We start from the raw sequence: 13,620 nt of genomic DNA on the forward strand, positions 1-13,620 counted from the left end.
GGACGGGCAGTGTTGACTCGCGCACGGGGCCAACAATAACGAGTTACGTATTTTTTTTTTCGTACGTACCATCGCACACACGCCTGCGTCCGCGCGAGAAGAGAATTATCGAGAACAAAGAGCTCACCGTTTAATAAAGTTGTGTTTTTCATTAAATCATGTCGTAGTAGCAGCTTCGAGAAGATCGAAGAACAATTCGAGCGTACGCATTCTAATTCTGCGTACGATGCACTACTACGCGGCCTTGGTTGGCGTTGCGGTGGCGACGACGGCGACGGCCACAGCGGCGGCGATGGCTACTCGAGGACTATTACTTTTGCCGCGAGTCGGTGTCGGCTGCTGCTGTTTATTTACTGTTGGGGCGGCTGCTGCTGCTGCTGCTGCTGATCGTCGGGACTGCTCTTGCCCCAGAACTTGTCGAAACGATTGCGCGCCTTTTCCAGCAGGTCGCTGGCGTGCTGCTGTGGCTGCTCCTGGATCGGCTGGACCCCAGAGTTCGAGTTAATTTTTGCGCGAGCTTTTTTTTTTTGCAAAGCTCTTTAATGATTCATATCGTATACCTCGTCTTTGCTGGCCATCGGGCTTCCGGCCGCCGAGTCGTCCTTGTGCAGTCCGTTGCTGGCCGCGCCGAAGCTCGGCAGGGACATGCTCTCGCTGTCGGGCGACTTGTAGCCGCTGCCCTGCTGGTGCAGCCTGTGCTGAAGGCGCCCGGTTAGCTCCGGCGGCGCCGACTGTGGACCCCAGCTTCGGGCCTCGCTGTGCGCTCTCGTCAGCGGCTCTCCTATCGCGTACGTAATCGTAAAAGACGATCAATCGAATCAAACGTTAGACGATGCAACGTATACTTACCCTCGAGTACGTTTTGAGTGACAGTGAAGGTCTTGCCCGTGTCCAGGGGCACGGTCCAGTTGACCGGCTCGGGCGAGCGCATGATCATCTGCTCGGGCGACTTGACGCGCGTCGGCTCGGGTGGGCTTTTTACCAGCGGCTGGCCGTTTTCCATCCAGGGTGGCTGTTCTGCTGGCTGCTGTGGCTGATCTTGGCCGTTGATTGCCGGCTCCGCGGTCACTGGAACGAGACAACGAGGCTTACTCGCGAGATGCTTGCGTGAGTTCCGGAGCCAAGTTTGGCGCAGGGCTGCGCAGGCTGCGGCGAGCGAGACCCGCGACGACGACGCAATTATCACCTTCATTATACGTTTCCGACAAGTTCAAAGAGTCGCGATTGGGAGAAGTCGTCGTCGTCGCGCGAGTCTCGCGTCGAGCGCGCACAAGCCCCACGAGAGTGACCCGGCTGTCGCACGCTGACACAGACACGCGGCTCATTTGTACATGTATTTATGTTATATCGTTAAATCGGGTTATAATTCGTAAAATCGAGTATATTTTTTTCATTTCATAACTTGTGATGACAAACACTATTATCTAATAATGGTGCAGAATTTAAAGAGACAACGAGTTAGCTGTCGGAGAAAAAGTAGGTAATGATAATAAGTAATAGAAGCAAAAGCGTGCATTTATGCTGCTCGATCACTTGGATTAAATTCAACCAGTACCAAGCGGCAATCAGGCGCACACACATAATATAATAATAATATCATAATAAACAAGCAAATTGGATATCTGTACAATATAATGTAATGTAATAATATAAGCAGAGATGCGGATTCGTGCATGATAATAGCCTTTAACGATTATCTATTCGCGCGAAGTGGGATTTAAATGCATTATATATATATACGGCTGCTGCGGCAAGACTATATGAATAGTCCAATCAATTAACGGATATATGTATTGCGTATGAAAGGAGGATTATCGTTATATTGCAGAGTGGCGGCGGCAGGCAGATGCGACAGAGTACGCTCGCGGGTGCATGCTACTTACTGCTGCTGCTGTTGGGCCTGCTGCTGCTGCTGATCTTCCGCGGCGACTGCTGCTTCGAGTTCGGCGACGGCTTGTTACTGACCGAGTTCGCGGCTGCGTTGCCGCTGCGTTTGCCGTAGTAGCTCGACGGGCTTACGTTCGCGGCGTTCTCGCTATTACGAAGCAGAGCCGAAGCCGGCGACGTCAACGAAGGCGGCGACGGCTTGTGATGATGAGCGTGATGAGCGTGAGTCGATGCAGTGGTAGCAGAATGATGATGATGATGATGATGATGAGTGGCAGGGCGGTGAGGAGGGGCATTGGTCACGAGGGAAGCTAGAACATGAATTGTTGAAAACAGAAAAGGACGATCACACACTGTTGCGGCTGTCGATTTTTTTTTTTTATGGGCGTCTCTACTCGCGCGGTCGATGGGACATCGCGGACGCGACGGCGGCCTGTGCTTTTGACCCAAAAATAAGAGCTTTTTATAATACGCTCGCAATATACAGCTGCTACAATATTTTTAATATAAAAACACATAATCGCGTGATGATGATGATGATGATGTTGTACTTCAATTGTATACAAGTGCCATTATCTCTCTCAGTGCGGATCTGATTTCTCTCGTTTGTTTTTGTTTTTTTTTTCAACGTACGTTTCTTATTATTACATCGGATCGAGGGCCTCGTCACCATCACCCTCGCTACGGGAACCGCCGTGCTCCTCGTCCGAGACGCCGACCTCGTCGTTGTCGCCACGCTACTCGAGCTTCTTCTCGGTCTTCTTGTTGTTGACGATCCGTCGTCGATTCGTACGATCTTCGTGCGGCCTGCGGTTTCTATACAGCAGGTTCCATTTACTTGTCACTTGCTTTTTTTTTTGTTTTTTGTTTTTTGCATTTTAGTGTACATCAAAGTGTCATCGCTATGTCTCGTCGATATGCTTTTATGCGTCTCTGATCATATACTTACGAGGTCCAAATTTGAGCGAGAGGTGTACTAAGATTCAACTGACTTTAACTACTTGAGATATTAATGCTTTGAAATGATATGCATCTTGAAATATGTGTACTATGTCTTAGGAAGTAATTGTTTAAAATAATTTTAAAAGATGCATGTCCAGCAACTGTTCGTAATTGAGTATATACCGTCGTCCTCGGCACAGAAAGGTATCGCTTTAAATTTAGAATCTATATAAGAGTACCTTAATCCCTATCTTATTAACATAGAACAGAGGTACTCTTTTGCTTCTGAATTTTAAGCGACACCTTTTTCTGCGCTAAGAACAACGATACCAGGCTAAACTAATAGTAAGTAAATATATAAACTCAACGTACGTGAATATAAAGTCAGAAATATATAGTAAAGAATCATAATACTAACTAGATAGATTAAAGTCACAATGAGTTTTGGTCAGCTAGTTTCTTGGCAGGCTACGGCTCTACTACTGTGTCTTATCAACAGCTATTTTGCATATCGAACGATCATGATATAATAAAATGTAACTATTGTATAGGCGGCAAGTATGCTTATATTGTAGGAGGAGAATAAAAAAAAACTAAGTAAGATAAAAGTAATAGTAATAGTAAAGTACTGCGCGACAAGCTGCATTTCGATATACGACGATTAAACGTGGTACCAGCTGATACGTTTCATTTAAGGCACAGAAAAGTATTCAGCAGAGTTTCAAGGCTCGACATTCGGCTCTTGAATAGCACACACATAATTCTGACACAATGTCAATTTCAACAGTACATTCAAAGACTCTGTCGTTACGATGCCTCATGCAGCTTATATCAAGCGTCGATAAATGCATCGTAAGTCATTTGAAAAAAAAATTTTATTCGAGCAAACTTGATCCCGCTTGTATAGAATGGCGATGCATTTATCGCTTGTTTTAATGAGCAAAGGGTAATCTTCAATTACGTACACATTGTCAATACAAGAAAACGACTAAAAAAAAAATAATAATAATAATTATACGGTACGAGCTGCGCGAGTTTGGCGAGGCCAATCAGCGTCGGATTACAGTGGCTCAATTAAACGAGAGGGGCGGCGGCGGGGAGGATTTGGATCGGCAATTTTTATTTCCATCGAACTTACTCGGTCGTGGCTGTCGCTCGGTGGTCTTCTCCCCGTCGACTTTGTTGGCCTGGCTGCAGGAGACGGGCCGGCGTTTGGGCGAGCGACCCTCCTTGAGCGCGGCGGGACCCGCGCTCTGCGAGCGAGCCGCCCGCGGACTGCTCTTCGGGCTGGGTCTCGAGCGAGCCGACTGCGGCGGCTCTTGGCCACCTTGGCCCACGGGCGTCTCGTCTCGTCTTCTCGGCGTCACGGGCTCCAGCTTCTCTCTCGTCGGAGAGGGAAGGAGTGCCCCGTCACCTGATAAAGAGCACAAAATCGTTACACGATACACGCAGTATTATAAGAACACGAGAGCCGAAGCGCGTCTCACCTAGCGTAACCCCGGTGGTGCGATCGAGATGATGCCTGAAGAGAAAGTCTCGGCGAGCACGTGCCAGCGCCCGATCGTTGTCCGGCCCGAAGTCCTCGGGCTGAAAGACGGGCCTGGCCTGCTCGTTGCTGGGCCTGCCCGCCGCGGGCACCGCCACCTTCCTCGTGTTCTCCTTCTCCTTCTGCTCCTTGCTGCTGGGCGACTGCTGGTGGCGCGCCAGCGACAGGGCCTCGAGGGCCTGACTGCTGCTCACGTGACGCCACAGGCCCGCGTTCTCGTCCTCGCCCGAGCCGGTCCAGTCGCGGTGCTTGTACTCCTCGGCCAGGCGCTTGAGCTCGCGACGAAGCTCGACGACTTGGGCGGCCGAGAAGGGCCGCTGCTGCTGCTGCTGCTGTTGGCTGCCGTCCGGATCGACGAGTCTCACGGCTCGACCGGCTCCCGTGGTACGTTTGCGATAATTCACGGCTGCTGGTGCCGTCGGTGCTTGATCGGGCTCGTCGCGCTCCTCGACGACGTTGCTCAATAGATGCTGAGGTGGCTGCTGCTTCCTGCCGACCAGCGGCTCGAGCTCCGACGACGATATCTGATGCGACTGTTGTTGCGCTAGGACCGCCGGCTGACCGGTAATCTGCTGCTGTTTGTTAATTTCCTGCTGGCCTCGCTTCTTGTGCACCGGAGCAATCGGGGCGGCACCACCCGGACCACCACCGCCGCCGCCGAAGAGGGAGCCCTGTCTCAGCACACCCATACTGAGGGATTTACGCGGCGGATGCTGACCGGCCTCGTTGACCTCGCCGTTCGTCAGGGCCTGCTGCTGCTTGCGCGGCCAGGCGAACTGCAGCCGATACTCGGTGCTGATCTTCGTGATGGCTTTGCTCAGCTGCGACGTCGGCAGCACCTTGGCTACCTCCTGTCGAAATGAGACAAAAAAAAAATGAACGAATGAATGAATGAAAACAGGCGAGTACATATAAAGAGATGAGGTCGCACGAGGGGCGAGACACGTACCCGCACTTTGTCAGCGACGACATTGGAGTCGAGGCAATCGACGCCGGCCGCGTCGGCTGCAGCCGCCGGTATGAACTCGTGGGTACGATAGGCCAGCTCCGGGTACTTTTTTCTTCTCGGCAGTGGTGGCTCCATGCTCGGGCCTGGCGTCGAGGAAAAAACAAAAAAGGAATCGTTCGTTTTATACACGATTGCGCAACGATGAAAAAAGAAAACTGATTGCGTATATGGAAACTGCCAGATATATAATAGAGATAATGGAGCAAAGCCTGCAGCGGAGCTTGCACATGCAGAGATATCACAGCGCAGCAGCGGCAGCAGCAGCAGCAGCGTTTTATATAACTTAAACTTACAAAACTATGTAGGGGAGTGGAAACGAGTGGTCTTGAGAGCTCGGCGAATCATCCGCGAGCTGCACTCGGCTACGTGGTAACAATTGTTACGAGTCGAGCAGCCCCCGCGCTTTTGTGTCTATATATATATATATATACTTATAATGCTTTGATACTTATAGGCCAGTGCCCCGTACAGTAGTGTTGTTGCGCGCGCGAAGAGCGAATTATAGTAGTAAAGTAGGTATATGTATACACAAATGAGCAATGGTAGTCTACTTCAACAATTGAAACAATTAAGCTCTCGGCAGCAACTTTTCGAATGCATATACATACATACATACGTACCTTGAACACACGATTCAGAGATCGGAGCTTTTTTGCATTTTACTCTCTCTTTCTCTCTCTACAGATATATACAACTGCTACGTCAACTTTCTACTTGGCTGAAGCTGCTTTGTACGTGCGTGCAGAGAAGAAAATCTCGATACTGCTATAAAACTAAGAAGGATCTCGTGCAACGATCCCATTATACACGGAACGAACAAAAATTTTTTCAGCTGCGTTCGGCAGATCGTTATAAACGCGTCGAGAAATGTGTTTCAATATTATACGCGAGAGAGAGAGAGAGAGAGAGAGAGGGTCAGGATCGAGTCGGCGTTCGTATATTATATACTTTTGTGTGTCCATGTAGTATAATAATAAGGATACGTAAAAAAAAAAGAAAAAAGAGAAACGAAGTAAATATAATAAGCCTCGTATAAGGTAGTCGCTCCGAGTTTGCGTGTCTGCGAGGCGTTGCAGCAACGCAGCAGCAGCATAACTATATACACTATATACAGCAGCGGCAGCAGTCGAGAAAACACACGATCGTGTACATCACACACGAGTAGAGCTATACGTATATATAGGGTCAGTATAACGCGGCGCGCGACTGCAGCGAGGCCGAATCCATGATGTATATCGTGTAATGTCTTTTCTCGCATGCGGGTTAATTGCCGTTACACGCACACGCACACAATCGTACATATAACATTCATTCGCATGCGCTATAACAACGAGCCAAGTATAGATCTCTGCACTCGTTGGAGCAGCAGAGCAGAGCAGAGAGAGAGAGAGAGAATATTTGATTTTGAAAAACGCCGCTATCATCATCCCGTCGCTCGCGCAAGCATCGATCCATCAGCGCCGCTGAGATGCAGTTTGTGTTGTACGAAAGTATCATAGTATTATAGATAAAATAAAGAGAAGAAAAAAAGGGGGGGACAGCGAGCAAAGAAAAGGGCGCAGGCTAGTTTTCGTTGTTGTTTTTTCGATGCGCTTCGAGCAAGTAACTAACTCACTACTACTACTAATGCTATAAGGATCGGCTCTCTTTACGAAGCTTACCTTCGCCGGTGCCAGCTACATCATCCTCGGAAGGCTTGATGACCGGCGCCGCGGCGACCAACTTGGCCTCCTGCTCTTTAGCTGAAAACAAAATTTCATTTCTCGTTTTTTTTTTGTTTTCTCTCTCGCGTCCGCAGGCTATGTAGAGCGTGTATGCGTGCTAAAATTCTAGGATATATATATTGCTCAATTAATTTTTTTTTTTTTTTTCAGTTTCTAAGATACATCATCGATTTCGACGTTACTTCGCTCTTCTGACCTTGGACAGGGGCCGGGGAGAAGGAAAGAGCGAGGAGAGGGACACCTCGACGAGTGCGTGTTATATCTCCTCGAGCCGGAGCGGAGCGCGAAATATCTGAACTACTGGTGATCGCCAGAGCTAGAGCTAGCTAGCTGCTCGAGAAAGAGAGAGAGAGTCAAAGTCAGTCACGACCTACATGAAGTTTATTATATCATCGATCTGTATATGCTCGTATTATATACCGACAGCTCGTCGTCTTCGAAAGCTTGAACTTGGACACGACGATATATAAATATCCATTCCTCGGAGTCTCCGATCGATCTCTGCTGTATCGCCGAGCGCGCGCGCGAATGTTATTTTAGTGATTTTTGCGCCTTTTTTTCGTATCTTCAACGATATACGCAAGGGTCGAAGCTGCGCGAGCTTCGGAATGCATAACGTTTGGTTTAGTGAAAAAAAAAAATTTTTTTATACCGCAGCGAGCTTTCAGGAAATTATGTGCGCCGAGAGAGAGAGAGAGAGAGAGAGGAACGCTTACAAAGTTATAGCATATAAGATACTTATGCTCGGCCGACGACGACGCCGCGGCTAATGTGTCCCTTAATTTAATGTCGTATATAGCTTACTCGAGCATAATGCGAGGTCGAGCTTGGCGGCGGCGACGATATAAGCTTTCGTACTCTCTCTCTCTCTCTTTCTCTCTGTAAAATGTAGATCGAGCGCCGCATTCGGCTGCCGGGGGGGGCTTATTATTACAGGTATATATATACTACGTAAGGTACTAGAGAGAGAGTTCACAAACGAGATCCTCGTTATCGTGTAAAGCGTACAACTGCATTTACATAACTCTATACGTATTTTAGATATGTACATTCTATATAAAAGGACTTGGCATCTGGCATAATACTCGACTTTTTTTTTATAAAAAAAAAAAGTAAAACTGCTGAGATTGTATACGGTTATACATATGTACAGGAAAAAATATAGGGCAAATATTATATGTTATAATAATAATAATGAGATGTAGCATAAAAAAGTAAGCGTATCCGCTGCTGCACTCACGATTCTGTTGCTGGTGGTGCTGTTGTTGTTGGGGCGCTCGGCGCACCACCGCCTGCTGCTGCGAGTTGTGATCCTGCTGGCCCGAGCCCGTGTACTCGTGCCAGGTGTAGGTGCTCCGGTACTCCGAGTGGAGCTGCAACGACAAAAATCGAGGAACATACATCAACGGCGAGCATATACATATATGTATCATCGTAAATACGCGCCTTGTCACGCGTACAGTGTTAATTATTCGTGATAGATATCGTGTGTGACAAGGCCATCGGTGCGCGCGGCCAACACCAGCCAAGTACACACACGTTATAGCGGCTAGATCGGACACGAGCATAGAGCATCGAACGGGCTTCGCTCAGAAGTCAGTCTCTCTCTCTCTCTCTCTCTCTCTCTCTCTGTCCGCGAGAGATATGGCGGTTAGCTACTACTCCAGGCGTGTGGGTGCGTGCGCGCGACTGTCCTATATCATCATTATCGCATGTATATACGTAGAGCGCTAATGCGTTTCGAAGAATCGCTTCCGCCTCGCCGCCACCGGCCTTATATATATGCGTTGACGCAGCGCGGAGCAGCGCGACGATATAGTTATCTCTCGTTCGCGAGCCGCCCGCGCGCCTCGCTAGTAGTACGAGTCAACGTACCGGTGCGTTTACATGTGTATATGATAGTATACGTTTCGTACGTGTGTGCGTGCGCGGGGAGTTTTATAAAGGCGAGATATCGCGCTATACGGACTCCTATATATCCTAGCGCTCGAGCGCGGGGGTAGAGTATATAAGAGAGACGTGTGGAGCGCACGACACGCAATATATATAAAGTATAAGGATATATAGGAGCTAGACACGGCGCGCCGCTGCAACGAGAACGAGGACTTGCAGCAGCAGAGGCATTATAAGCACGATGCATGTATATACGGCTATATATGTATATATATATATAGGCAAGCAGCAGTAGCAGCAGTGGCAGAGGGGAGGCCAGCCAGCCAGCCGAGTGGCGCAATGCCGCAATATAAGCGAGCAGCCCCCGACTGGAAACGGAGAAACTGCAAGTCGATTCGAATATATAGAGGTATTATAGGATCTCTCTCTCCACGCGCCGCTGCATTATCCGATTGATTCTCTCTCTCGATACTATATCCGTGTGTTTGAGCGATGCGCATGAATAGTGAAGACGACAGTCGTCGACTCGATGTCGATATTGTCTTTATAAAAGGAAAATAAGCGAGTAAAAAAGCTCGACGGAGCTGTATACACACAGCAGGACGATCGATCGACGAGGACTCGGTCTCTCTCCCTCTCTACTACTCTTCATTAAAAAAAAAGGCAGCGCAGAGTTGTGTTACGGCACACGCGTAAAAATAACCCGAGCGCGAGCGCGAGACTCGATCGACGTCGGAGTAGTTGGTGTGACCAGCAGCACGGCGAGACACCGTGGTCAACTTGACCTTGTCACACACACGCACAGACGACGGCGGATACGAGGCGGCTCCCCCGGTCGGTCGCGATTTTTGCTTTCTCTACTCTCTCTCTCTCTCTCTCTCTCTCTCTCTCACCTTGTCGATGGGCATCGAGGGACAGGCGCGACATAGGTTCCAAAACGAGCCGATCATCCTTGCGCTCTGTGTGACTGAGACGACTACTGGTGCTGCTGCTGCTGCTGATTAAATTTCGCTGTCTATATATTTCGATCGAGCGTCTGGCACAAAGCAACCTCGTCGACTCCGGGGGTTACTGTATAACCATATCGTCGTCGTGGTCGCCGCCGCCCCCCCGCGTACACGCGAACTTTGACGATGTTTTCGATCGACGCGTAATCGTTTTGAAGATATCTATGTGAATTCGCACAAGTAGGACTGAATTTTTGATGTTCTTCTTTATTACTTTCCCACGGAATTATATTTGTATAAGAGTCCTCCAGGCCGCCGCTCGATGTGCGGGCCCAGCCTAGACTGTCGTCGTGTCGCCGCTGCGAGGGCAGGAGCGTCGTCGTCGTCAGCAGCAGCAGCAGCAGCAGCAGCAGCAGTCAAGTCAGCAGCAACACACGAGCAACGCAGCACACAGTGTGCGGCACTGACGGCGCAGCTTCGGGGGAGCGCAGGCGCCGCGCGGACATAGCCGCTCGATACCCTCACCCCCTGCATACGTACATATATACATATTATAGTCAATCGCCAAGCCCGATAATACAGGGGTTGTGTCGCACCCCCTCGTACACGTAGCGCTGCACTGTTTTCCACGATCGGCCGAGCGTACGGTCGTGTGCAGCATAGATAACGGTATTACCGACGCTCGCGCTTAGATGAGCGCGCGGATGATTCGAATCGCGCCAACGCGAGGAAAAATAACGCGAATCGACTCGTTGACCCGCTTTTATATTATACGCGATCGCCCCTGCGGCGGCGGCGGCTGATCCTGTATATACGTGCGAAGCTAAGCAGTTGGCGCGCGGACAATAAAAAAGCTCTCACCTCGCGGGACACGTATGCCTAGTATACTATACTATATACATACAGAACGACGAATATAATGTGCTCGTGCATACGTTCCAAGACTTCTTTGTTCTGCAGCGGAATATAAGACAATAAGACTTTTAATCGATCGCGCGTATGGGTATGCGCACTCACGAGATTGCTGTGCTGCAGGCGCTTGGACGCTTGGACCAACAGCTGTTGTCGCTGCCTCGACGGGCGTCTTCTCCTCGACGACGACGGCGGCTGATGAAAGCTCGCCTGGGGCGTCGCGCACTTTGGACTCGCCAGGTGATGATGATTGGCCGTCTTGTTGGCCGGCATGGCTCGAGCGGATGCTATAAATATATATATTTATATTTATACCGGCCGATGTTTCGCGGCTTCGATGCGAGAGGAAAACGCGCGCGCGTGTATCGGAGCACTGCGTACCGACAGCGTTGCGTAGGCGCCTCCTCCCCCCGAGAGACTGACTGTCAGTTAGTTTCGTAAGTAAGCAGAGAGAGAGGACTATGTAAGAGTCTAGCTGCTGCTGCTTGACATATAAGAGAGACGCGCGCGCGCACGCGACCACCTTTCGGATCGCGCGTGCGGCACATGCGCCCACCTCCTCCTGCTCCTCCTCCCCCGCTGACGATGGACTCGCGGTAACTGCTGCTGCTAAGCTAGGCTAGGCTTGAACGTCTTTCGTATTTGCCGCCACGCACAACGAGAGCGATATCCTAACCATCCTTATGCGCGGGCGAGAATTGCCGATCTCGTTGCGAGATAACGCATGCTTTGTCGCGTGATGCTTTCTTCCTTACATGCTCGATACGTCGTATCGTTTAGGCGAATTTCTGAATCGTATGTATACAGTCGTCGAGTGTCGCGTATGTGCATACCTTTGGAGGAGCTAATGCAGTAGCCGATACAAGCCAGTTGGGTGCCATTCGATATTTTCAAGTTGTCGTATAGAACGATCGACTTCCGTGATTCCTCAGGAATTCATCGACGTTCCTTCCGATGCAGAGTGACCTGCGAAAATTCAAGTGCATTTAGTCCGATGAACGTTGTGAGGTATATAACGTTGAAAAGTTTCGTGCACAAGACCCCAAGACGATTTTATCGATCATTCATGCTCATGACTATAGAATTGATGTTAAAATAAAACGTTAAAGACTTTGCCCTATGCAACATTGATTTCATATCTTAGAGTAGAGGCACGACTGAATTCGAAGAAAGCTCGAGAGCTCTGTAAATTTTTGCATTTTTATTGCATCGTAATCAATATATATACAGCAATATAAGGCTGAACTGGTCAGTTTCTGAATTCACATAAGGGTATCGATTAACGTTACTTATTGTTCGCCCTTTAAAAACTTATGATTCATTCAATCGGTTTTGCAATGTATGCAAAATTGTATAAAAAACCAGAAACCAAAACTGTTTCATGAATTTCCTTGAAAGAACCGCTTCTAAAGAGCGATAGATCAACGTTATTCATTGTATTAAGTGTAATAGAAGTTGGTCATTAAAAACAATAATGCGACGCCCATTTTACAAGACTGCAATTACTTTCAAGGACGATCGGGGTCCTTTTGCTCAAGGTTTTATAGAAATAAAAAAAATTTACGATGCGTCTCGTAAATCAACCAAAAATAGAATCCGACTTGCTTGCAATACTATCTCTAAGAAGAGGCTGTATCGCATCAATTAATCATGAACACGATAACTATCAAAATATTTGTGACTTATATTTTGTCATCAAGTGCTAATTACGATGCTCGAGATTCCGCAGTATTTCCGAAAGTATCGTATCGTAAGAATTCATCGATAAGTTCAAATCGCTCGTAAAATGGGAAAATTACGTTTCTGAAATGTCAACATTTCTATATTGCTTTTGATTTTTCGCACCTATACACGATTATATTAGCTCAGGTGGATGGATTTTGCAGATCATAATCTTCGATTTTACGGTTCGTAAATTTATAAAATAAGATACTTACGAAAATACGCTGCGATTTTACAAGTACTTCTTCACGTTGGCAAGAAGACGTAACATTTGTTTTTTACGAATGGTGAAAAAAAAAAATACTAAAAAAACATTTTGTGCTCTGAAAGAAGACAAAAAGAAGACGATTCATTTACACGCTAATTACAAAATGAGTTGTTTCATTCAAACGAAGCCGGAAAGATCGATAACGTTTTGTAAATCGAAGCAATCATGACAGTTTGAAAGAATTTCGGTTGTAAGCTCTGTTTTAACGGTTAAAAAAGCGATACGACGCTGATAACGATTCGCGCGCGCGAGTCTATTTATTTTAAACGTGTATACATATAAGTCAAGCACATGTGGGTTTACCTCGAAATAAGCGTTGTGTCGTTGTGTGTATGCCAACTGCCACAGTAGTATGTAGTAGTAGTAGCAGTAGTAGTAGTCGTTAGTCACGAGCTGATCAACACGAGATAATCCAACGACTGCGCTGAGATAGGCGCCTGTACGTAAGAGATTCGAGCCTCCGATTTAGGTCGCACGCAAAACACAGTCGAAAAAATAAAGCAATGGTATATATTAAAGCAGGTGTGCGCGGATAATGTTACTACTTGGAATAGATGCGATGCAGAAAAGTAACGATTTACATTTTCGGAGTGCGCGTTCGATTGTTTCAGCGAGCAGCAGCAACCGGCCACATGCCTTTACTATGCGTCTCGGTTATTCGTTATCATCGGGCCCAGCGTTCGGCAAATCCCGCGCAAATAACTCGGCGTATCGTCTATTCATATACGGTCTTGATACAGCGAATTCCTACCAACTTGGCGATTTTCTGC

The 13,620-nt window shown here is 48.0% G+C and overlaps 1 protein-coding gene across 8 annotated transcripts; it reads right to left on the reverse strand.

Moving 5' to 3' along the window:
• Positions 1-251: 251 nt before the first annotated feature.
• On the reverse strand, positions 252-13,597 carry LOC106656547. 8 transcript variants are annotated; one of them, XM_023462144.1, is made up of 12 exons: positions 13,154-13,597; positions 12,798-12,905; positions 11,694-11,826; positions 8,349-8,481; positions 7,046-7,126; positions 5,325-5,467; positions 4,317-5,226; positions 3,968-4,243; positions 2,521-2,703; positions 850-1,068; positions 561-781; positions 252-482 (listed from the first exon to the last, which is right to left on the reverse strand). In XM_023462144.1, exons 3-12 carry the CDS (start codon positions 11,739-11,741, stop codon positions 351-353), a joined length of 2,346 nt encoding a protein of 781 aa, XP_023317912.1. In that variant the 5' UTR covers positions 11,742-11,826; positions 12,798-12,905; positions 13,154-13,597; the 3' UTR covers positions 252-350. The 8 variants fall into 8 exon arrangements, with proteins under 8 accessions (XP_023317912.1, XP_014233072.1, XP_023317913.1 ...); XM_014377586.2 differs by lacking the exon at positions 12,798-12,905; XM_023462145.1 differs by lacking the exons at positions 7,046-7,126; positions 8,349-8,481.
• Between the last annotated feature and the right edge of the window lie 23 nt (positions 13,598-13,620).

The sequence above is a fragment of the Trichogramma pretiosum genome, unplaced genomic scaffold (genome assembly GCF_000599845.2).
Source record: "Trichogramma pretiosum strain Unisexual culture from Peru unplaced genomic scaffold, Tpre_2.0 scaffold20, whole genome shotgun sequence".
Taxonomy (NCBI): Eukaryota; Metazoa; Arthropoda; class Insecta; order Hymenoptera; family Trichogrammatidae; genus Trichogramma; species Trichogramma pretiosum.